Source organism: Salvelinus alpinus, chromosome 33, assembly GCF_045679555.1.
Source record: "Salvelinus alpinus chromosome 33, SLU_Salpinus.1, whole genome shotgun sequence".
Taxonomy (NCBI): Eukaryota; Metazoa; Chordata; class Actinopteri; order Salmoniformes; family Salmonidae; genus Salvelinus; species Salvelinus alpinus.
Window position 1 is genome coordinate 22,274,102 of NC_092118.1, and position 21,211 is coordinate 22,295,312.

Consider the following 21,211-nt stretch of genomic DNA (forward strand, 5'->3'; position numbering starts at 1 on the left):
TACTGTTCCTCAGTCTGGCAGCACACTATGAGGTATGAACTGTGGTGAGAGGGTAAGGTTCTCCGGGAAGTCATGGGAAATGGTGGGGGAGTAAAAGGACCAGATGAAGAGCAAAGACACAGGCTAAGAACCCTCTTTATAAAGGGAATGTAGAAAGCCTTGGAATGCAGACAGTAGGATCTGGCTTTGTTTTATCTCCTCTGAGATCAACAGAGTCAGCAGAGAGAGACCAAAGAGAGTCAGCAGAGAGGGGGGTTAGAGAGTTTTAGTCAGAAACAAAAGTTAGGAATAGAGAAAGGAAGATTGTGATGAACTGTTCAACCATGAGTTAGTCTGATATGTCCACACAAACATGCCATTTTTAAAATAAGAACAAAAGTATTTTATATGCTCAGTGTTACGTTAGTATTTCTGCAACCTCACTGAATGCATTCTGGATATGAAGTGAACCCACTAAGAGGATTTATGTTATTGGAACACTAAGAATATTTTTGGTTTAACTTTAGAAGAGGGGAGGAACTCTCAATGAAATGACAGGCCAGGGGACATGGATAGAATCGTTTTAGCAACAGTAAGATGACATGTAGTTAGGAACTGCTTTTAGCAGACCATGTAGATGGCCCCTTTCATTTCCCTTCACTTTGACAAAACTGTTTACACAAGGTAGATTATGTAGTTTAGTGCTGTATATAACTTTGGGCTGTAGGAGAGAAGACCACGCTGCCCTCTTGTGGTATACAGACATTATGTTCATAGAGGGTTGTTTCATAGCAACCTTCTAATGGACCAATTGTCTCTATAACAGCTCTCTCTTTATTTTATTTACCTGACCTAATGTGAAAAGTATTTTTTTGTTGTTGATCAGGCTCAACTTGTTAGGGAAATACACAGGGTGTGGTCCACCAAATGGCAGTTAATTGTGTCTACTTAGCTTACCAAAAAAAAGTCCTAAAGTACACATTCAGCTGAGAGTAAAATCACTGCAGGCTTTAATCTTTGTTCCGTCTGTCCATCAAAAGTGAGAAGCAAATGGACAAAATTACAATGCACTTTCACGCAGGTGATAGACTGATGAGCAAAATCCTGTCACATATTGTATGTACAATATACAGTAAAAAAACAATACAGCAACTCAAAATGTACACCTTTCCAACAACAATACAATATCCATAGGTATTGGCTCAAATAATTTCTGAATTATACTTTAAAAAAATGTTTTTACAAAAACTCTTGTTCATACACACAACATGAAGCAACCCTATGTTTGAATTTAAAAAGTGATAACAACATTTTTCCGAATATCATTTCAAATAAAGAAATAATGCAGTGGATTAAAAGTAAAGTTAAGAGATGCATAATTATATAACAAAGATTTTAATATTTCACAAAGATAAATTACATTATTCACACTTTGTAATTCTATATGTTGAGAGAACATTGAGGTTACTAAAAGCATGTAAACAGGAAACATCAGTACAGTATTTGCAAAACAGGGATGTCACACCCTTACCCAAAATAAAACTACCGCAGTTCTTTGTAAAACATGAATATTGGCCAGAGTAAGGGAGTCAATACATTTCAACTCAGGTTTTTCATTTGTATGGCACGTACAGTTTGTGAAACAAAATTAACCCCAACTCTGTTACCGTATAGGCATCCCTGCTAGGTTAACCTAATGTAGCAGGCATAAAATACATCTACATACTGAAGAAGGCTGCAAAGTCGAAAAACCTGTACGCTATCCCTGATGCAGTGAAAAAAAATTCTGTGTACGGACCCATCACACCTTTTTATTTAACTGAATTCACACATTTTACGCACCAACCAAACTTCTGAGAGACTGCGATGGTCCCCTTTTTATTAGGAAAAATAAATGACTGAAACTAGATCCCCTACATACTGGTCTTGACGAGAAGAAAAAAACGTTATCTTCTGCACTGTTCAACTAATCCGGTAAATGTGGAGGAGGAGTTAAGATGGAGTGTCGCCTTGTTAACGTCCAAAAGCAGAAGTCGCGTCACAGGCTCTCTTTCCATGTCCCCTGAAAACTGGAACATCTGGTTGTTGGGGACTCGGCTGAGGCTACTACAGGGTCATCAGTCATTCAAGAAAATACAATGTTATATGGACCTCTTCTTATGACCCCCAGTTGTGGTTTGGCGTCTTGTATCTGGGGTTAGTCTGTCAGTCTATTGGTTCATTTATATTGGGGTACCCTTGCTTATATGTAAAATAGAGTTTGGAGCCGTCTAATCCTCGTAGAAACTTGTCGCCCCGATAGGCTATCAAGATACGCTCGCATGCGCAACGGGTGGCCATTAATCACACAGGTATAAACAGTGTGTTGACCATGTGGGAGAAAACTCAGAGGTTTGGGAGATGGGGCTGTCCTACCTCTCATAACGACCAGGCGCTAACTATGCTGTAAGATGCTGATCTCAGGTCAGTGCAGAGAGCATAACTTTTAATGTGTCTTTTTCAAGGCTTCAAAGTCATGTGTCATGCTGGTCATGTCTCAGGATGTACCTCCATTGCGGTCATCACACATCTGTGGACTGGCTGTACTTCATATCCCTGTCAACACAGACAACATTCATTTTAATCAGATCATGGAAATCACTATGGTGATAATAAGTTCCATGCAGATGAAGTATGGCAACACTTTAACGGTAACACTTAATCATACATCTTTATGATACATGTTCATACAAGGAATATTGTGGTAGTCTATAACCATATGTTTTAACTCACTGCAGTTCCTCTTTGAGTCTACTGAGTTTATCCTTCAGTCTGTCATTCTTCACCACCATGGGGGAGTCAGGCACAAACCAGGCAGCAATGCATTTAAAGATGACCACTACATGCTACAGAGAGAGGTGAAAGACAGACAGGCTTGTTCAATCATATCCGTGATATTTGGCATTGCTCAATGGCCATTTAGAGTTGCAAGGATAAGGTTTTGACAAAACCCTAAAATCACCTTTTTAGCTTGGCCTTTAACAAGTGATTGTATTGTTTTAGACATCCTTTGCGTTTTCTTTTACATCTTTAGTTTTATTGTTTTATTGTAAAGTGTGTCACAATTTAAAATAATGTTTGATTTGATCATTGGTGCAGAGCTTAATTAAAATCAATAACATGGAATTCAGTGATTCCTGATGTGCCAAAACTATACTGAAAATAATCGAAGTAGTTTGACGTAAATACACATATTCACAGATGCAAAGAAAGACATACCTCAAATAGGACGACAAAGGCAAAGCGTACAGCCATGATGAGCCAGAACTGGGAGGTGAGGCTGTAGTCAACATCATTTCTGTAGTCTTTATAGCTGGGAAAACACACCAGTTTCACCATCAACAATCTCTCTCAACAACTACTGGTATCACTGGACTGGGTTTCTTTCTGTTTGTGACTGCATTGACTCTAGCTACATGTATGGATGCCTGAGGAGAATTGGTTGCTTTGGTTTCTGATTATTCAAACACTTCGTTAATATAAACAGTGAAATTAAGAGATGGGCAGTAGGGTTGAGCCAGGCTTCGGTAAATAGTAGCTTCCGTAGTGACCTAGTTGTGCCTCACAGATGCTCACCTGCATTGTGTAACATTGAAGCCGCTCTCTGTGATCAGTTGACTGGGGGAAAAGTCCTTCCGCACGTTCAGATCTGTTATCTGAGCAGTGGATAGGGTGTCGTTGATATAGCCCTTCATACAGCTATAAGGGGGGAAAAAGGGATTATGGTCATATAAAAACAAACCTGCAGTACCCTTCTCCAACTCATGAGGTTTTATGCAGCTAACCGTTTAGAGAACCCAAAAAGTAATGCCCCATGAATCAACACAAAACATACATTTAAAAGCATACAACTTAGCTTGCTTATACAAAATCATAATTGGAAATACCTTTCCATATTAATTTGTCTTGGAATTTGGAAACATAATTAAATTGCGAGCCTTTTCCACAACCAGCTTGAAGGGCAAACAAATAGTCACATGGTAACATGGCGAATCAGTATTATTACAACTTGCCACCAGTGTTTACCCACAGTGCTTTGTTTCATATGCAAATATACCCATTTGTCCACAGCATGGCAGCATGGTCACTTACGCCAATAAAGACTAAACTAGGGAACTTTTGAACTCTGCCTTTGGAACAGTTTCAATAGAGAGAGACAGTAGCGAATGTAGTCTTTATTTTATTTTTCTTTATTTTATTTTTGTGATATCAAAATTGGTAGTTACAGTCTTGTCCCATCGCTGCAACTCCCGTATGGACTCAGGAGAGGCGAAGGTCGAGGGCCATGTGTCCTCAGAAACACAACCCTGCCAAGCCGCTCTGCTTCTTGACACACTGCTCACTTAACCCGGAAGCCAGCCACACCAATGTGTGGGAGGAAACGGCGTACAACTTGCAACCGTGTCATCGTGCCCGGCCCGCCACAGGAGTCGCTAGGGCGCGATGGGACAAGGACATCCCGGCCGGCCAAACCCTCCCCTAACACGGACGACGCTGGGCCAATTGTGCGCCGCCTCATGGGTCTCCCGGTCGCGGCCGGCTGCGACACAGTCCGGGATCGAACCAGGTTCTGTAGTGGCCCCTCAATCACTGCAATGCAGTGCCTTAGACCGCTGCGCCACTCGGGAGGCTCGAATTTAGTCTATCAGATGACATTATCTACATTATTACTATGGCATTCATTGCTTTAAGAGGCCAGACCATGTGTGAGAGGTCTACTCTAGGTGCAACTCATGCACCAGTCACTGCACAATGTGCTACAGTAGAACTTACTGCACATTATCTTCTCCATTGGCACAGGGTCCGTAGTGGTAGCGATAGACCAGCCGAGGGATGAAGTCTGAGGACACCCCAATGACTAGCCCATTAGCAATGACAGCCAGAACACCAATAGCTTCCAGAACTTTGTTCCATATACCTGAGAAATCATATTATGGGATGAGCATACAAGCCCCAACAAAAACATGGTAAGGAGTTTACCAGAGAAGCACAAGCTTTTACATATACTGTTTTAACTCACCAATATCATTGGTTTTCTTGGGGACTAATCTGCGTTCCAAGCTGACCATCTTGATGGCATCCAGACGGATCTCAAAGATATTGTTGATGAGGGCCAGTAGAGGGGCCAGAGGGAAGGCCGCCACAAAGATGGTGGTGAAACTGAACTGAACAACTGCATGAGGAGAAGAGTGTAATAACACAACAGAGATTTAACATTCAAGACAGGGGATTGGGAAGTCAATAAAAACAACTGGGCGGAATCATTGAACATAAAAGAGACCATGAATCACAGTGTAAGACAGAGATAGAATGACTTCGGTGAAATAAATAAAGACGTTGGACTTAGAGACAATGAGACATCAATGGAAGGTAGCGACTTGTTAATGTGACGTACCCATTTCCAGAAACTCATTGAAGAGACTGAAAAAGTTTACGTCATTCAGATCGTAGTTGCGCAGCCAATCATGCAGCTTGCAGATATCACATGGGTCATGGCCCCTCTTCTCCTCTTCGCGACATGCATTTTTGTAGCAGTCGCCACACTTCCTCTCCAGCTTCTTAGTTGTAGTCCTTCTGAAGTAACTCTTGAACCAGCTGCACAACAACATAGGACAACCTAAAGTGAGAAAGTATGATGCTCCACTTTGGATGTCCAATTTGGTTAATTAGAATTCATTCAATTCATTAACTAGAATTCCTATTTACATGGAGTGTTATCGTCTGACTGGCAGTCAAACGTTTATTTGCATTACCAAAAGCTTATTCAACAGATCAAAGGGCTTATTCAACCTATTTATTTCCTCAGAATGTATCTATGTTAAGCAGGTAGATAATCATAGATATATACTGTACTTACGGCACAGTAAACTCAAAGATGTTATTCAGTGTCTGTTTGAGCAACATGATGACGGCCATTTGAATGAAGAGGTCAGTGAGGCAGCCACTGGGATGACACTGGCAAGGACAGGAAAAGGCAGATATGGTAACAATCTAAAGACAATTCAAACCGTTCAACCGTGTCATAATCGCATGTTAAGTAATACTTTTTTTTTTTTTAATAAATAGTGATGAGCTACCCACCTCCTCCAATCTCCATTTACCAAAAATACGAACATAGCTGCCTGGGCGACCATTTATCCTATGCACAAGAACAGCATGTTAGATTCATTAAATGTAAGCACATATGCATAAACATTTCAAATACTTACACATTTATGGTTCAGGAATCAAACATTTCAAGGATCACAGATACATGAACACTTGTGGATACAGAAAGCACCTTCTCCATACAGCTAGGCTGCCCATGACAGCTGACACAGAGCAGTACCATACCAACTGTTTTTCCCTTGGTTTTAGGCTAGTCTGCAATATTTTATTTATTTTATTTAACCTGGCAGTTAAGTCAGTTAAGTCAGTTAAGAACAAATTCTTATTTACAATGACGGCCTACCACGGCTAAACCCTAAACCGGATGACGCTGGGCGCCGCCCTATGGGACTCCCAATCACGGCCAGTTGTGATACAGCCTGAAATCATACCAGGTTCTGTAGTGACACCTCTAGCACTGAGATGCAGTGCCTTAGACCGCTGCGCCACTCGGGAGCCCCATGTACCGTCAGCCCGATTAAATATTAACACTACACACACACGTTGCACTCAGTACCTGCCCAGGAAAAATGCCACATATATGAGCGAGGAGAAGAGAGTGAAGAACTGGAAGGTAAACATCTTGACAGTGAAGCTCCTATCAGTGGCCGCAATCGACTGTGTCTTCTCTGCAGGCAAGAGCAGCAACATTAACTTCATTCACTGACTCACTTAGCTAAGTACAATTCCATCTGATAGAATGACAGTGAGGAACATGTACAGTTGAAGTCGGAAGTTTACATACACTTAGGTTGGAGTCATTCAAACATATTTTTCAACCAGTCCACAAAATTCTTGTTAACAAACTGTAGTTTTGGCAAGTCGGTTAGAACATCTACTATGTGCATGACACAAGCAATTTTTCCAACAATTATTTCACTTATAATTCACTGTATCACAATTCCAGTGGGGCAGAAGTTTGCATACACTAAGTTGCATGTGCCTTTAAACAGCTTGGAAAATTCCAGAAAATGATGTCATGGCTTTTGAAGCTTCTGAGAGGCTAATTGACATAATTTGAGTCAATTGGAGGTGTACCTGTGGATGTATTTCAAGGCCTACCTTCAAACTCAGTGCTTCTTTGCTTGACATCAGGAAAAGCTAAAGAAATCAGCCAAGACCTCAGAAAAATAATTGTAGACCTCCACAAGGCTGGTTCATCCTTGGGAGCAATTTCCAAACGCCTGAAGGTACCACGTTCATCTGTACAAACAATAGTACGCAAGTATAAACATCATGGGACCACACAGCTGTCATACCGCTCAGGAAGGAGACACGTTCTGTCTCCTAGAGATGAACGTACTTTGGTGCAGAAAGTGCAAATCAATCCCAGAACAACAGCAAAGGACCTTGTGAAGATGCTGGAGGAAACAGGTACAAAAGTATCTATATCCACAGTAAAACAAGTCCTATATCGACATAACCTGAAAGCGTTCGGCAGAGCCCTGCTCCAAAACCGCCATAAAAAAAGCCAGACTACGGTTTGCAACTGCACATGGGGACAAAGATCGTACTTTTGGAGAAATGTCCTCTGGTCTAATGAAACAAAAATAGAACTGTTTGGCCATAACGACCATCGTTATGTTTGGAGGAAAAAGGGGGAGGCTTGCACTCTGAAGAACACCTTCCCAACCGTGAAGCATGGGGGTGGCAGCATCATGTTGTGGGGGTGCTTTGCTGCAGGAGAGACTGGTGAACTTCACAAAATAGATGGCATCATGAGGTAGGAAAATTATGTGGATATATTGAAGCAACATATCAAGAGACCAGTCAGGAAGTTAAAGCTTGCTCGCGAATGAGTCTTCCAAATGGACAATGACCCCAAGCATACTTCCAAAGTTGTGGCAGAATGGCTTAAGGACAACAAAGTCAAGGTATTGGCCATCACAAAGCCCTGACCTCAATCCTATAGACCATTTGTGGGCAGAACTGAGAAAGCATGTGCAAGCAAGGAGGCCTACAAACCTGACTTAGTTACACCAGCTCTGTCAGGAGGAATGGGCCAAAATTCACCCAACTTATTGTGGAAAGCTTGTGGAATATTATCCGAAATGCTTGACCGAAGTTAAACAATTTAAAGGCAATGCTACCAAATACTAATTGAGTGTATGTAAACTTCTGACCCACTGGGAATGTGATGAAAGAAATAAAAGCTGAAAGAAATAATTCTCTATTCTGACATTTCACATTCTTAAAATAAAGTGGTGATCTTAACTGACCTAATACAGGGAATTTTTACTAGAATTTAATGTCAGGAATTGTGAAAAACTGAGTTCAAATGTATTTGGCTAAGGTGTATGTAAACTTCAACTGTACATGTTTGATTGTAAATGAAAATGTTCAATGCAAACATATGTTCTGCTCATCCAAATTAAGATATTCCTCTTCAGACTCACCTATCTCACACAGCTTCAAGGCTACGGCCTTGTTGACCTATCCGGGTAAGAGAGGAGAAGAGTTAGGGACTGTGCAGGTCTACATGACTTAGAGGGGTTGCTGGTTGAACTTACTCTGGTCATAACTTGCATGGTGAAGTAGTGTAGTACAGCACCCAGCATTACTGCTACAGTGTTGGCATGGTTCCTTACAAATTCCCATGTTCCCTCTGACAACAGCACAGCAGCAACCACACGGAACACCACCAGAGCCTGGGTTAGCCCGATGATCAGAACCAACTGGTAAAAGAACACACACACACAGTGAGAGGACAACATTGACAGAACCGGAGCTAAACACGGGTATAGCCCAGGTTGAAAACTGCTACGTCTGATGCAATATGGTAGTGAGTGACTGACTGGGACTGACCATGAGAGTGACCAGCACCAGAACAAGAGTGCTGCGCAGATAAGAATGGCGAAACTCTTTGGGATGGCAGTCTGGATCATTGACTACTCCCAGGATGAGCTCCTCCTGCAGGCCAGATGGAACAATATGCAGGATTATACTACAGAGGTCTGAGGTCATATCAATCACACAATGGGTCCCTACCATAAGATGACAGTAATCAACGGGACATTATTTTAGTTATTTGAAAGAGTATATGATTGGGTAATATCAATGAGTAACAGACAACCTAAACCATGCTATAGTATACAGTATATCCAGACATATAATGGTTTCTTAAGCCTAAGTGAAGCCGTACCTCTTCCTCACACCAGTCAAAGACTTTCCATTTGGACACAAACGTTGCTTTGTGTCTCTTCCACAGCTCCAGAAAAATGGTAGCTGGAAAAATAAAAAGGACATGAGTCATGACAATGTCAAGATTTATCTGAATTAAAAATGTATTGGATGGAAATAATCCGTTTTATCCTGTGTGAGAGACTTACCCCAGACTGCCATGAACATAGCAAAGAACACCGTTCCCTCATTGTCAAACAGATGACTCACCTGCACACAAGACACATTTTGAACATACAAACTTTATTTACAATTTTTTAAATAGTAAAGTTTGCAATGCAGTATGGTAGAATGACATGAGTTACCTTGGCATAGGTACAGGTGTCACGCAGTTGCCATACTTGACACCATTTGTCACACCTCGGGCACATAACGGTGTCAGACTCACAGACCTCCTTTCTGTAATATGAAGACACACAATGCACCTTCAGAAACACATGAGTTTTAATGAGGAGCAACTCCATGTAACCTATTTTTTTCTTCCTACTAAAATGTCAGCAACAATCAGCTTAATAAAGAGTTTGGCTCAGTGGGTCTGTCAACTCACATGAGGGGGCTGGTGGTAAAGAAAGCCAGTGCATACAGGAACACAATCACACCCAGAATGGCTGCAGGGACCAGCAGGATGGTGTACCAGCCCAACCACAGGTAATACAGAGCCACCTTCTCTCCAAAGTAACTCCTGACAGATACAGATACATTTCAGTTTGCATGTTCAAATTCAAACCAGGAAAAGGACATTCCTTTTCAGTTAACACCCCTTACTAGGTTTCCAGGGGGGATTAAAAAATATTTAATTAACATGTAGTTTAGTTTCACAGTTTTGTGTCATCTTGATAATTTCCCTTTCACACCACTGAGGTAAATGACATGTTGTATTGCTATTTGCATGCTGTATATTTAAGCAATAAGGCATGGGGGGGTGTGGTATATGGCCAATATACCATAGCTAAGGGCTGTTCTTAGCTGGTTCAAACTAAGCTTGATGATGAGTTGGTTATTTGAATCAGCTGTGTGGTGCTAGGGCAAAAACCAAAACGAGCACCCAGGGGCGGGCCCAGGACCAAGTTTGGGAAATCCTGCTTTAGGTAAGCACATCACATTTAGCTGCATCGGTAAACCCAAAGTTCTGTGTGGATATAACCACTAGCTGGCATACTTCTTGGTAACATAGTTAATTGCTTTGAAAGCGAGAGAGATAGGCCTTTTCTTCATTGAGCAAAAGTATTTTCTCCACCCTCTCTCCCCAGTCCTCTCTCCTTGTTGACCTGGAAACCAATAAGTGGTCAAGGAGAGCGACAATTTTTTGTAGGCAAATGGAAGATGGTCCTCCCTTCCTCGATAGCCTCCTTTTGGCATGGAAGCACAAGTGAATCCTACATGATTCATTTGCGGAAGAGTTTTAATCTTCCACACCCACTTTGAAATCAGCTATTTTCTTGAAGGAGAAAAGGATGCAAACATTTCAAAACAATATTCTATTGATCATTTTATCTACAACATGTCTTGCACAACTAGCTAGCTACATTTGTTTTTATCACTGTATACATTTACTTGGGGATTCCAGCCTATAAACGTCATTTTCGTCCATGTGCTATTGGACAAGGAGTCTCATTTCATACAAGCACAATTTTGTCCACTTTCCCCCTTCTCGACGCCTCTCCTCGATTACCTATGACCTATGACCTTTCAAAAGGAGGCCAGAGGGGATGGAGGTAAGAGGATGCAAGAGTTGAGCAAATCCAATTGAGGAAAGGCCACTGTGAAACCAAAAGACACAGAAACACAGCAGGATATATAGAAGGTCTTACCTGACATCATCGACAGGCTGGGTGGTACAGAGAGCAGACCATCGTGCCCACTTTTGTTTCAACACCTTTTGCTTGTTCCTCTATAAAAACAGAAAGAGGCTCATACTGTAGATGTATTTCACATCAATGAATTTCATATGGGCTACTTACGATCATACAAGACATAAACAGCTACAATGCCCCTCAAAATTGAACAAGTAATCAGGTATACAAATAAATAAGGAGATGTTTTTTTTTACCTCATGCAGGCAGAATGTGGCCTCAAAGACACCCTTCTTCTGTAGCTCTCTGAGGTTCTCTGTTGAGTTGAAAGGAAAAAGAGGGTTAGGAGTGACGAACAATTGAAGTCAGGGACAAATATGTTGCTAAAGAGATCAATGGAGGGAGCACTTCACATACCTCCTGTGTTGATATGGGTGTGGTGTAGGATGTAATGCACTACTCTGATCCTAAAAGAAAAACAGGAACAAGGTAAGAGGATATGTTGGAAGTTAACGTTATTTGCATATGGAATGGCAAGAGTTCAATGCATCTCACCTGGTTGAGTGAGGGATTCTGCCACATTTCCGGTCGCCGCTCCAGTTGCAAGAATCAGACACCTTTAGTAGGTACCTGTACTTGTCAAATATCTCCTTTGGGGCCCGGACACCATAAAACACCTTGTCATCATGGACGATTTTCTGACACAAAAACAGGCAAAGTTCATGATGAGCATTGAACCAGGTGAAATTGGATCATTTTGGGAGGATTGGCCATGATGTTACAATACAACTTTCACACGTTCTCTACAGTTGTACACGTCCCAATAAAATATTGTACACATCCCAATAAAGTAACATTGCCTCAACATCGCTTCATATGGAATTTAAACGTGATTCAATCAAGTAACAAACTCACTGTCACTTTCATGTTTTTCTTCCTCAGGTGGTCAATAAAAGCCACCTGCTTCAGAAACTTTGGGTGTTCCTGGTCCTCAACTTTGTCAGCAACTAGAACATAATCATATGTCCTCTGCTGGTGCTGTGGGAAACACACACAAGGCTTTCTGTATTCTAGGGACTGTGTCATACAAACAGGTTGAATAATTATCACCTGTATGACTATATATGGCTCTAAGTTATGAATGCAGTGAAATGAATAGTTGGTGTGTGTTGTGTGGTCTCACCAGAATTGGGAGTAATGCCTCCATGGTATTGTCAAAGCCATCCGTGTTTCTCTCCTGCAGCTCAATACCATCCTAAAACACAGGGTAACAAAGAGGGACAATGTGACATCTCTCTTGTGATACAAGGGCTGGCCCTCCTCCCCACCTCACTGCAGTGGTCTGCCAGGCATGTGCCAGTCAGCATGGACCACAAGGAACCTCTCAGCTAACATAATGGTCAATGATGTGCCTTCATTCACTACAGCCAAATCGTCATTGTGGCTTCACTATCCTGTGTCGAAAAAAGGGATACTAGGCAAATTCCTTTTTACAGTTGGTCCATGAGATGTCAATAACACACATCTCTAAGCAGTGGGATAAAACAAATAAAGGCAACTGGGCCATCCCTCTTGCCATCTCTGTTGTTATGCAGGTTTCGCTCTAAAGCCTGTCAGTCTTTCACTTTCATTCTTCCAGACTCCCATAGGATTTTCCAGATTACATGCCCCAACACGCCCGTCAGTGAAAATGTTCCATAGACTGCTCCTCACACTCAGTGGGTGGGAGGGCTTGTAGGCTTTTGCTGTACAAAACGATGGGATTATTTACATATCTGAACTAAATATAAATGTTATATTCTAAGGCAACACTGAGTTCTATGCTCTGCTATGTCTCGAGAGATATGATCCAATTTTGACTGATTACATTTTGGAGGTGTGCCACTATTACCCTCTTTAGTGCAGTTTGCATAAGATTAAATGAGATAACCTGTTTCACCAGGAGCACAGCCAAGAAGACCAGGCAAACATTGAAAGGATGCTGGCTCTGATGTAGGGTACTGTGTAGTGGATATGGCATGGGTTGCCAGAGGAGAGGTGTCATACATCAGGCCTCAGCATCACATAAATCATAGACACTCTTCAGAGCAACATGGGCCAAGGTAAAAAGCTGACCTGACAATTTCTCAAAGATCTGCATGCTTTAGATGAGGATCATGGTGGGAGACTGTTCAGCCGACTTTGAGTTAAGTTATGCTTTAAAAAACAAAAGGCCAGATAAGTGACCTTTAAATCTGTGAAATATTTTAAGTTGGTCTGGGATTTTTAATTATTTATTTATTTAGCTGCTGCAATGAATCTAGCTTATACAGTGCCTTCGGAAAGTATTCAGACCACTTGACTTTTTCCACATTTTGTTATGTTACAGCCTTATTCTAAAATGGATTAAATAAAAACAATTCCTCAGCAATCTACATACAATACCCCATAATGACAAAGGTTTTTAGAAATGTTTGCTAATTTATGAAAAATTTTGAACAGAAATACCTTATTTACATAAGTATTCAGACCTTTAGCTATGAGGCTCGAAAATTGAGATCAGGTACATCCTGTTTCCATTGATCATCCTGGAAATTATGTAAAAATGTACCACTAGCCACTTTAAGCAATGCCACTTAATACAATGTTTACATACCCTACATTACCCATCTCATATGTATATATACTGTACTCTATATCATCTACTGCATCTTGCCATCTTTATGCAATACATGTACCACTAGCCACTTTAAACTATGCCACTTTATGTTTACATACCCTACAGTACTCATCTCATATGTATATACCGTACTCTATACCATCTACTGCATCTGCCATGCCGTTCTGTACCACCACTCATTCATATATCTTTATGTACATATTCTTTATCCCTTTACACTTGTGTGTGTGTGTAAGGTAGTAGTTGTGGAATTGTTAGGTTAGATTACTTGTTGGTTATTACTGCATTGTCGGAACTAGAAGCACAAGCATTTCGCTACACTCGCATTAACATCTGCTAACCATGTGTATGTGACTAATAAAATTTGATTTGATTTGATTTGAGATGTTTCTACAACGGTGGTAAATTCTATTGATTGGACATGATTTGGAAAGGTACACACCTGTCTATAAGGTCCCACAGTTGACAGTGCATGTCAGAGCAAAAACCAAGCCATGAGGACGAATGAATTGTCTGTAGCGCTCCGAGACAGGATTGTGTCGAGGCGCAGATCTGGGGAAGGGTATCAAAATATGTCTGCAACATTGAAGGTCCCCAAGAACACAATGGCCTCCATCATTCTTAAATGGAAGAAGTTTGGAACCACCAAGACTCGGGGGGAGAAGGGCCTTGGTCAGGGAGGTGACTAAGAAGCGATGGTCACTCTGACAGAGCTCTAGAGTTCCTCTGTGGAGATAGGAGAACCTTCCAGAAGGACAACCATCTCTGCAGTACTCAATCAGGCCTTTACAGTAGAGTGGCCAGACGGAAACCACTCCTCAGTAAAAAGCACATGACAGCCTGCTTGGAGTTTGCCAAAAGGCACCTAAAGACTCTCACCCCATGAGAAACAAGATTCTCTGGTCTCTTTGGCCTAAATGCCAAGGGTCACGTCTGGAGGAAACCTGGCACCATTCCTACGGTGAAGCATGGGGGTGGCAGCATCATGCATGTAAATAGCCCATCCAACTACCTCATCCCCATATTGTTATTATTTTATTTTGCTCCTTTGCACCCCAGTACCTCTACTTGCACATTCATCTTCTGCACATCTATCACTCCAATGTTTAATTGCTAAATTGTAAATATTTTGCCACTACGGCCTATTTATTGCCTTACCTCCCTAATCTTACCTCATTTGCACACACGGTATATAGATTTTTTTTCTATTGTGTTATTGACTGTACGTTTGTTTATACCATGTGTAACTCTGTGTTGTTGTTTGTGTTGCACTGCTTTGCTTTATCTTAGCCAGGTTGCAGTTGTAAATAAGAACTTGTTCTCAACTGGCCTACCTGGTTAAATAAAGGTGAAATAAAAATAAAAAATGCTGTGGGGATGTTTTTCAGCGGCAGGGACTGGGAGACTAGTCAGAATCGAGGCAAAGATGAACAAAGCAAAGTACAGCGAGATCCTTGATGAAAACCAGCTCCAGAGCACTCAGGACCTCAGACTGGGGCAAAGGTGCACCTTCTAACATGACAATGACCCTAAGCATACAGCCAAGACAACGCAGGAGTGGCTTCGGGACAAGTCTCTGAATGTCCTTGAGTGGCCCAGCCAGAGCCCGGACTTGAACCCGATCTAACATCTCTGGAGAGACCTAAAAATAGCTGTGCCACAACGCACCCCATCCAACCTGACAGAGTTTGAGAGGATCTGCAGAGAAGAATGGGAGAAACTCCCCAAATACAGGTGTGCCAAGCTTGGAGCGTCATACCCAAGAAGACTCGATGCTGTAACGTAACATAATGTGTAAAAAAGTCAAGGGGTCTGCATACTTTCCGAAGGCATTGTACATGGTGAGGCAGAAAATAGTTTCAGGGAACCTCAGCTACAATGAGCCACAGTTCTCAGTCCAAATAAAACACCTGTAATATTTTATTTAACTAGGCAAGTCAGCTAAGAACAAATTCTTATTTACAATGACGGCCTAAGAACAGTGGGTTAACGGCCTTGTTCAGTGGCAAAACAACAGATTTTTACCTTGTCAGCTCGGGGATTCGATCTAGATCTAGGGTGTGTTTGATATTTGACCCACATCTAGTTCATAGATAAGGCACTGTAGACCACTTTTAGCACGGTAACATAACACAACTCAGCATACTCACACACAAATTTATAGATTTCTGATACAGGTTATAGCTATACGGAAATAGATTTTAACCTGCTATGACCGTCACCTCAAAGTATCTAAAAAGCAGTTTCATTACCATAATCCATGAGTATAACGTTTGAAAAATACATTATTCAGTCCAACTTATTTTATACTCATTCAAAATACTGTAGGCTACATGAAAACATGTTTCCTAAACTGTTTGCAGGTGAGTTGTTTATAAATAATCTTCCTCACCTGGGGCCTGTTGCACAAAAGTAGAATTAAGACATCCGGGATAAATGACTCAGCTGAGCTCAATGAAGCCAAAACATGTGCGTCCAGGCTTAATTGGTTGCACAAAGACCAAGCCAGGATGAGCAGACACGGATTCATTAAGCCAGGTGAAACCAATCCTGGATAGGTGCGCGCTCACGGCTCACTCAAATAGACCCCGCCACAGATCACAGATTAACTGATTTACCATGGCAACTAGAGCCGCGTACTTTTCCCCGTCGGAAGCACAAATCCTCATGGAGGCATACGAGGAGGTAAAAGATATAATTAAGAAGAAAGGCAACACCGCCACAGTGATAAAGCAAAGAGAAAAAGCGTGGCAAAGTATTGCAGACCGCCTGAATGCGTAAGTAGTGCACAATTACACACTCACCGCTCCGCTGAAACATCACAATTACAATTCAAATATTTAATTCACATCTCCAAAAATGCAGTTGTACTGTAATTATGAAACGGTTAAATTTTTAATTGAAATGCACTGCAGATATGAGTGAAATTGTGTAAAGTAACTCCATCACACTGTATAAAGCTATGATAAATTTTTTGATATTTTTACTGAAAACAAGACAAAAATACCAAGTAATTTTTTGCAGTGTGACTCCATTAAATGTGTGTGTGTGTGTGTGTGTGTGTAGATTAAACATGAACGGGCCAAAACGGACATGGCAGCAGGTCAAAATCAAATACAAGAACATTCTGCAGAATGGTATGGTCCCTGACTAATATTTAACAAAGCACAAGCATATATTGTACCCAGAAGGTGCCTGCTCACACATTGTCTGTACTGTTTTAGCAGTGAAAAAGAATACCCACAGACAAGGCACGGGTGGTGGGTCACCAAAGGCTGACCTTACCCCAGCAGAGGACATGGCCTTGGAGCTAAATAAAGGCAGGCCCGTCTTAGAGGGGATCCCTGGGGGGAAAGAGACGAGCATAGGTTCCTCCCAAGATGCCACCCGCTTCATTCAAGGTATGTCCTTCCATCTCTACATGGGATACAACCACATTCATATTGAATCAATTTGGACTGTCTGACTTTGGTTTACCTATTGCCTTGCAGTGTCTGGCAGCACTGTGTTCCTGTTAGAGCCACCAGCACAAGCACCAGACGATGCTGATCCAGTGAGTACTCCATCAAAGGCATACTGTAGGCCTGGCATGTCTTGTCTACTAGCTTCAATATGAATCCGATTAAATGTGATAGGGTGAAGGCCCCAGTGCAGCAGCAACAGCACATGATGGAGACGATGATGAGGAGGAGACCATCTCTCTGGATTCCAGAAGGCATGAGGTATCATGTTAAGACTGTGAAAGTACTATTTACTCTACAATGGTGAGGAGTCCTCATCAAAATCAAAAAATCTAATTTCTTTTACAGGACCCAGATGCTATACAGTGGGAAAACCAGCCTGGCAACATAGTGCGTATTAATAAAAGGACACCACATCCTGCCAAATTCCAGCTGCGCTAATTGTATTGTGTTCACAGAGCTCACAAGCTATCAGAAAGTTGTATGGCAACCACCTCCGGCGCCAAATAGAACTGGCAGACATAGACATTCAGTACAAGAAGAAAAAGATGGAAAATCTTGCACTGGAGTCCGAAATAAAAAAGAGGACAATTAGGAAACTGGAACTTGAAATAAAAAAACTTGAGAGGGAGGTGAGATATGCCTTCAATGTACACTGTATGCTAACTGTAACACAAATGTATTAATCATTATTTTTCTTTCCTCCCCCAGCTCCAAGAAGATGACACAGCTCAAAATAAAAATTAGGTATATTCTCGTAAAGTCAAGTGAGCCATGACATATGAGCTCTTATTGTGAGCACACAGGACGGTGGCATCTTTCTAAGGTTTTTTTTATTTTCCCAGCAATCAGTACAACCAAGTCATCGTTATAAGGCATCGCCCTCTTTTGCCCACCCCCCCAGCACCAGGTGTGGCCACTAGCCTATATGAAGGCCCAAAATTGTGTGTTCCTTTCTGCTCTGACAATGGCATGCCCATTCGTGCGAGATGTGGTGGATGAAGAAGCACTTGTGCTGAGGAGAGCCTTCAGGCGAGAAAGGGTCTTCAGGGACCGGTTGGACCCACTGGCCTTCCCTGATGACCATCTATATGAAAGATACAGATTTTCTGCAGATGGCATCAGGTATCTATGCAGACTACTGGGTCCCAGGATTAAGCACCGCACTGCACGGAGCCATGCACTGAGTGTGGAGCAAATGGTTTGTGTGGCCTTGCGCTTTTTTGCTAGTGGAGCCTTCCTGTACTCAGTGGGGGATGCAGAACAGCTGAACAAGGCCACAATTTGCCGCACAATAAGGAGTGTGTGTCTGGCTATCAAAGCATTAGCAGATGTCTTCATCTCCTTCCCTGGCCACAGAAGACTCTGTGACATCAAAGAGGAGTTCTATAGGATTGCAGGTAAGAGGATCTACAAATTACAGGACAACTGTTAACACATAGTAGGATACTCATTACTTTGTGTGACAGGTTTCCCCAATGTCATTGGTGCAGTGGACTGCACACACATAAGGATAAAAGCCCCCTCAGGTGCCCATGAGGCCGATTTTGTGAATAGGAAATCCTTTCACAGCATTAATGTTCAGGTGAACATAACTTTTTGATATTGTCCATTGACGAACACTCTGCATTGCCAGTGATGTGCATTGATTGGTGTAATATTCCTCATCTTATGATTTCAGATGGTCTGCAATGCTGACTGTGTGATCAGCAATGTTGTGGCAAAATGGCCTGGCTCAGTCCATGACTCCAGAATCTTTCGGGCCTCTGAAATCTATCAGTGCCTATCACAAGGTAAGCCACACAACCCCTATTTATAACCATCATGGCTGTGTCAAGAATATCACTGTGTTTATGAGGTAGTAATGATGAGATTTTGTGTTGACAGGTGAATTCTCTGGTGTGTTGCTGGGAGACAGGGGGTATGGCTGCCAGCCTTTTCTCCTGACACCTTTCACAGACCCCCAGGAAGCACAGCAGGCCTACAACCATGCCCATGCCAGGACCAGGGCCAGAGTTGAAATGACCTTTGGCCTCCTGAAGGCACGCTTTCACTGCCTTCACAAATTAAGGGTCAGCCCTGTTAGGGCATGTGATATTACTGTGGCTTGTGCTGTCCTCCACAATGTGGCCTGCCTGAGGAAGGAGAGGGCCCCCAGAGTGCCACCAGCCATGGACTGGGACAATCCGGCAATCTTCCCTGATGACGACAGTGGTCGGCTGCTGAGGGACCAATATGTGTTGAATTATTTTAGTTAGTATGTGTGCTTTCAATTTTGGTTAAATATGTCCTGCGGTGGCAGAGGAATTTGGTTTTTTTTGGGTTCGTTTTTTGACGAATTTGGCCTCTTATGATGTTTGTGCGGTATACTGTGTGTAATACAAGGCTGCAGGGAGGCTACTGCATCCATTCATTTGTCTGTTCAGTTGATGTGTATGGATTTGTCCTGCATTTATTTTAGTGTGCAGACATGCAGGGTGTGTTATATACAGACCTTTGAATGTGTATGTATCATTTTGTATAATATGCTTGGATTCTGTGCTTTCCATCTTGTAGAGTCACTGTGACTTCAGTTTCGAAAGGAGCTGATGGTTTACCTGCTTTGTTTTGTCCTTATTCAATAAAGGAACATAATGTTACACATTGTGTTTTTATATTCATATGGAATGTGTATTTGTTTATATGACAGAGTACTAGGGCCACACTGAAGAAAAAGGATAAAGTCATAAATTTATGAGGCTGGTTCTTTCTGCAGAAAAGCTACATATTGTTTTTACAGTTTTGATACTTATGACAATGTGATACTTAATATTCTGGCACATCAGCATGTCTTTGTTTATGAAACCATACTGAAGTACAATTTCACGAAATGCCCCACATCTGTCATTTTAACAACTGTCCTCCTTTAAAACAACTGGTTACAATATTATGACTTGTGTTTTTTTCCCCTCTGTGGCCCTAATATTCTATCATTTTATATATAGCCTTATAGTCTATGGGAAACTGTAAATTATCTAATGATAGCAACATCATCTAAAAATCATTTTTTATCCAAAATCATTGAAATTAATGATCACAAACGTTTAAATAATAACAGTGGGTCTAGTTATATGTGATAACAATGTATAGTGAGCAGTGAAATAACTATTGGTTTCCATTTGTGGTGACTGCTGACTGACATTAGGGATGAGATTAAATAGATCCTGGAATTTAGCCTGGTCTGGAGCAGGCTAGCTCCACAGAATAAATCTCCATGGTAATTTATACCATAACATATCCTCCTGCCCCCTATCCATCTTTAGTGCAACCGGATTACGGATCAATTGAGCCAGGATCACCAAGATATCCTGGCTTAATCCCTTATCCTAGTTTTGTGCAACAGGCCCCTGCTCTGGATCCATTAAGTACATGTTGCAATACACTCGTTATCCAAATTGAGCGGATATTGAAAATCCCCATTCACATCTTCTGTCGTTCGAGCGCCGTTTTCTTCATTACTCACGAAACGTGTACCCCTACTTCAGACAGAGGGGAGCTCTAATTATACTAAAAATGATTTTTTTTTTTTAAATATGAAAACTGCTGTACTGAGCTAAAAAATAAGTTGACTTCACTTCCGCGTTTCTGAGTCAATTGCTATCAGGTATGTAGCGTCACTGCTTCTCAAAAGGCGAGGCGCTGATATTGAGCGCTTCCGGTGGATTAGCAATGCGGCCAACTAGTCATAATAGGACAGTCGCAATCGTTTAATAGGTCTACAGTTAGTGACCAAAACTGAGTCTCTTTGTATCTCTCTACCCCTGAAAGTGCATGCAAATGATTGTGCTTTTCTTATCTGTGAAACCAAAGAATGCATTTAATTAGTTGATATGAACGTAGCAATGTCTATGATTCTCATAAGCACATTCTTCAAATACTTGTAATATAATGATAACACGTTGAATAACTTCTAG

General features: G+C 41.6%; 2 protein-coding genes across 6 annotated transcripts; one reads left to right on the forward strand and one right to left on the reverse strand.

The window, feature by feature from the left end:
* Positions 1–966: 966 nt before the first annotated feature.
* LOC139563086 (anoctamin-9-like) lies at positions 967–12,414 on the reverse strand. 2 transcript variants are annotated; one of them, XM_071381366.1, is made up of 23 exons: positions 12,322–12,414; positions 12,054–12,176; positions 11,694–11,836; positions 11,556–11,605; positions 11,396–11,454; positions 11,157–11,236; positions 9,893–10,027; positions 9,651–9,744; positions 9,495–9,555; positions 9,308–9,390; positions 8,971–9,075; positions 8,676–8,840; positions 8,562–8,598; positions 6,683–6,794; positions 6,100–6,157; positions 5,876–5,973; positions 5,414–5,613; positions 5,039–5,191; positions 4,792–4,936; positions 3,595–3,717; positions 3,238–3,331; positions 2,752–2,864; positions 967–2,574 (listed from the first exon to the last, which is right to left on the reverse strand). In XM_071381366.1, exons 1-23 carry the CDS (start codon positions 12,343–12,345, stop codon positions 2,541–2,543), a joined length of 2,289 nt encoding a protein of 762 aa, XP_071237467.1. In that variant the 5' UTR covers positions 12,346–12,414; the 3' UTR covers positions 967–2,540. The 2 variants fall into 2 exon arrangements, 1 of the variants encoding a protein (XP_071237467.1); XR_011672487.1 differs by lacking the exon at positions 967–2,574 and having other exon boundaries at positions 2,757–2,864; positions 3,238–3,323.
* A 3,755-nt stretch (positions 12,415–16,169) lies between these two features.
* LOC139563243 (putative nuclease HARBI1) lies at positions 16,170–19,920 on the forward strand. Of its 4 annotated transcripts, XR_011672512.1 has the most exons (10): positions 16,170–16,934; positions 17,022–17,198; positions 17,289–17,350; positions 17,433–17,519; positions 17,607–17,648; positions 17,717–17,890; positions 17,970–18,005; positions 18,104–18,658; positions 18,940–19,051; positions 19,146–19,920. XR_011672512.1 is itself a non-coding variant. In XM_071381708.1 (8 exons), exons 5-8 carry the CDS (start codon positions 18,187–18,189, stop codon positions 19,514–19,516), a joined length of 1,071 nt encoding a protein of 356 aa, XP_071237809.1. In that variant the 5' UTR covers positions 16,179–16,934; positions 17,022–17,198; positions 17,289–17,519; positions 17,607–18,005; positions 18,104–18,186; the 3' UTR covers positions 19,517–19,920. The 4 variants fall into 4 exon arrangements, 3 of the variants coding, with proteins under 3 accessions (XP_071237809.1, XP_071237810.1, XP_071237812.1); XM_071381708.1 differs by adding an exon at positions 18,728–18,843 and having other exon boundaries at positions 16,179–16,934; positions 17,289–17,519; positions 17,607–18,005; XM_071381709.1 differs by lacking the exon at positions 16,170–16,934 and adding an exon at positions 18,728–18,843 and having other exon boundaries at positions 17,134–17,198; positions 17,440–17,519; positions 17,607–18,658.
* The last annotated feature ends 1,291 nt before the right edge of the window (positions 19,921–21,211 follow it).

Coding starts and splice junctions, on each gene's coding strand:
- LOC139563086 (XM_071381366.1), bottom strand. CDS start 12,345: ATGGAGGCATTACTCCCAATTCTG. Junction 11,455..11,555: donor CACCCATATCAACACAGGAG/GTATGTGAAGTG, acceptor TCAACTCAACAG/AGAACCTCAGAGAGCTACAG. Junction 9,745..9,892: donor TTTACCACCAGCCCCCTCAT/GTGAGTTGACAG, acceptor TTCATATTACAG/AAAGGAGGTCTGTGAGTCTG.
- LOC139563243 (XM_071381708.1), top strand. CDS start 18,187: ATGAAGGCCCAAAATTGTGTGTTCCTTTCTGCTCTGACAATGGCATGC. Junction 18,659..18,727: donor GGAGTTCTATAGGATTGCAG/GTAAGAGGATCT, acceptor TTTGTGTGACAG/GTTTCCCCAATGTCATTGGT. Junction 19,052..19,145: donor CTATCAGTGCCTATCACAAG/GTAAGCCACACA, acceptor TTGTGTTGACAG/GTGAATTCTCTGGTGTGTTG.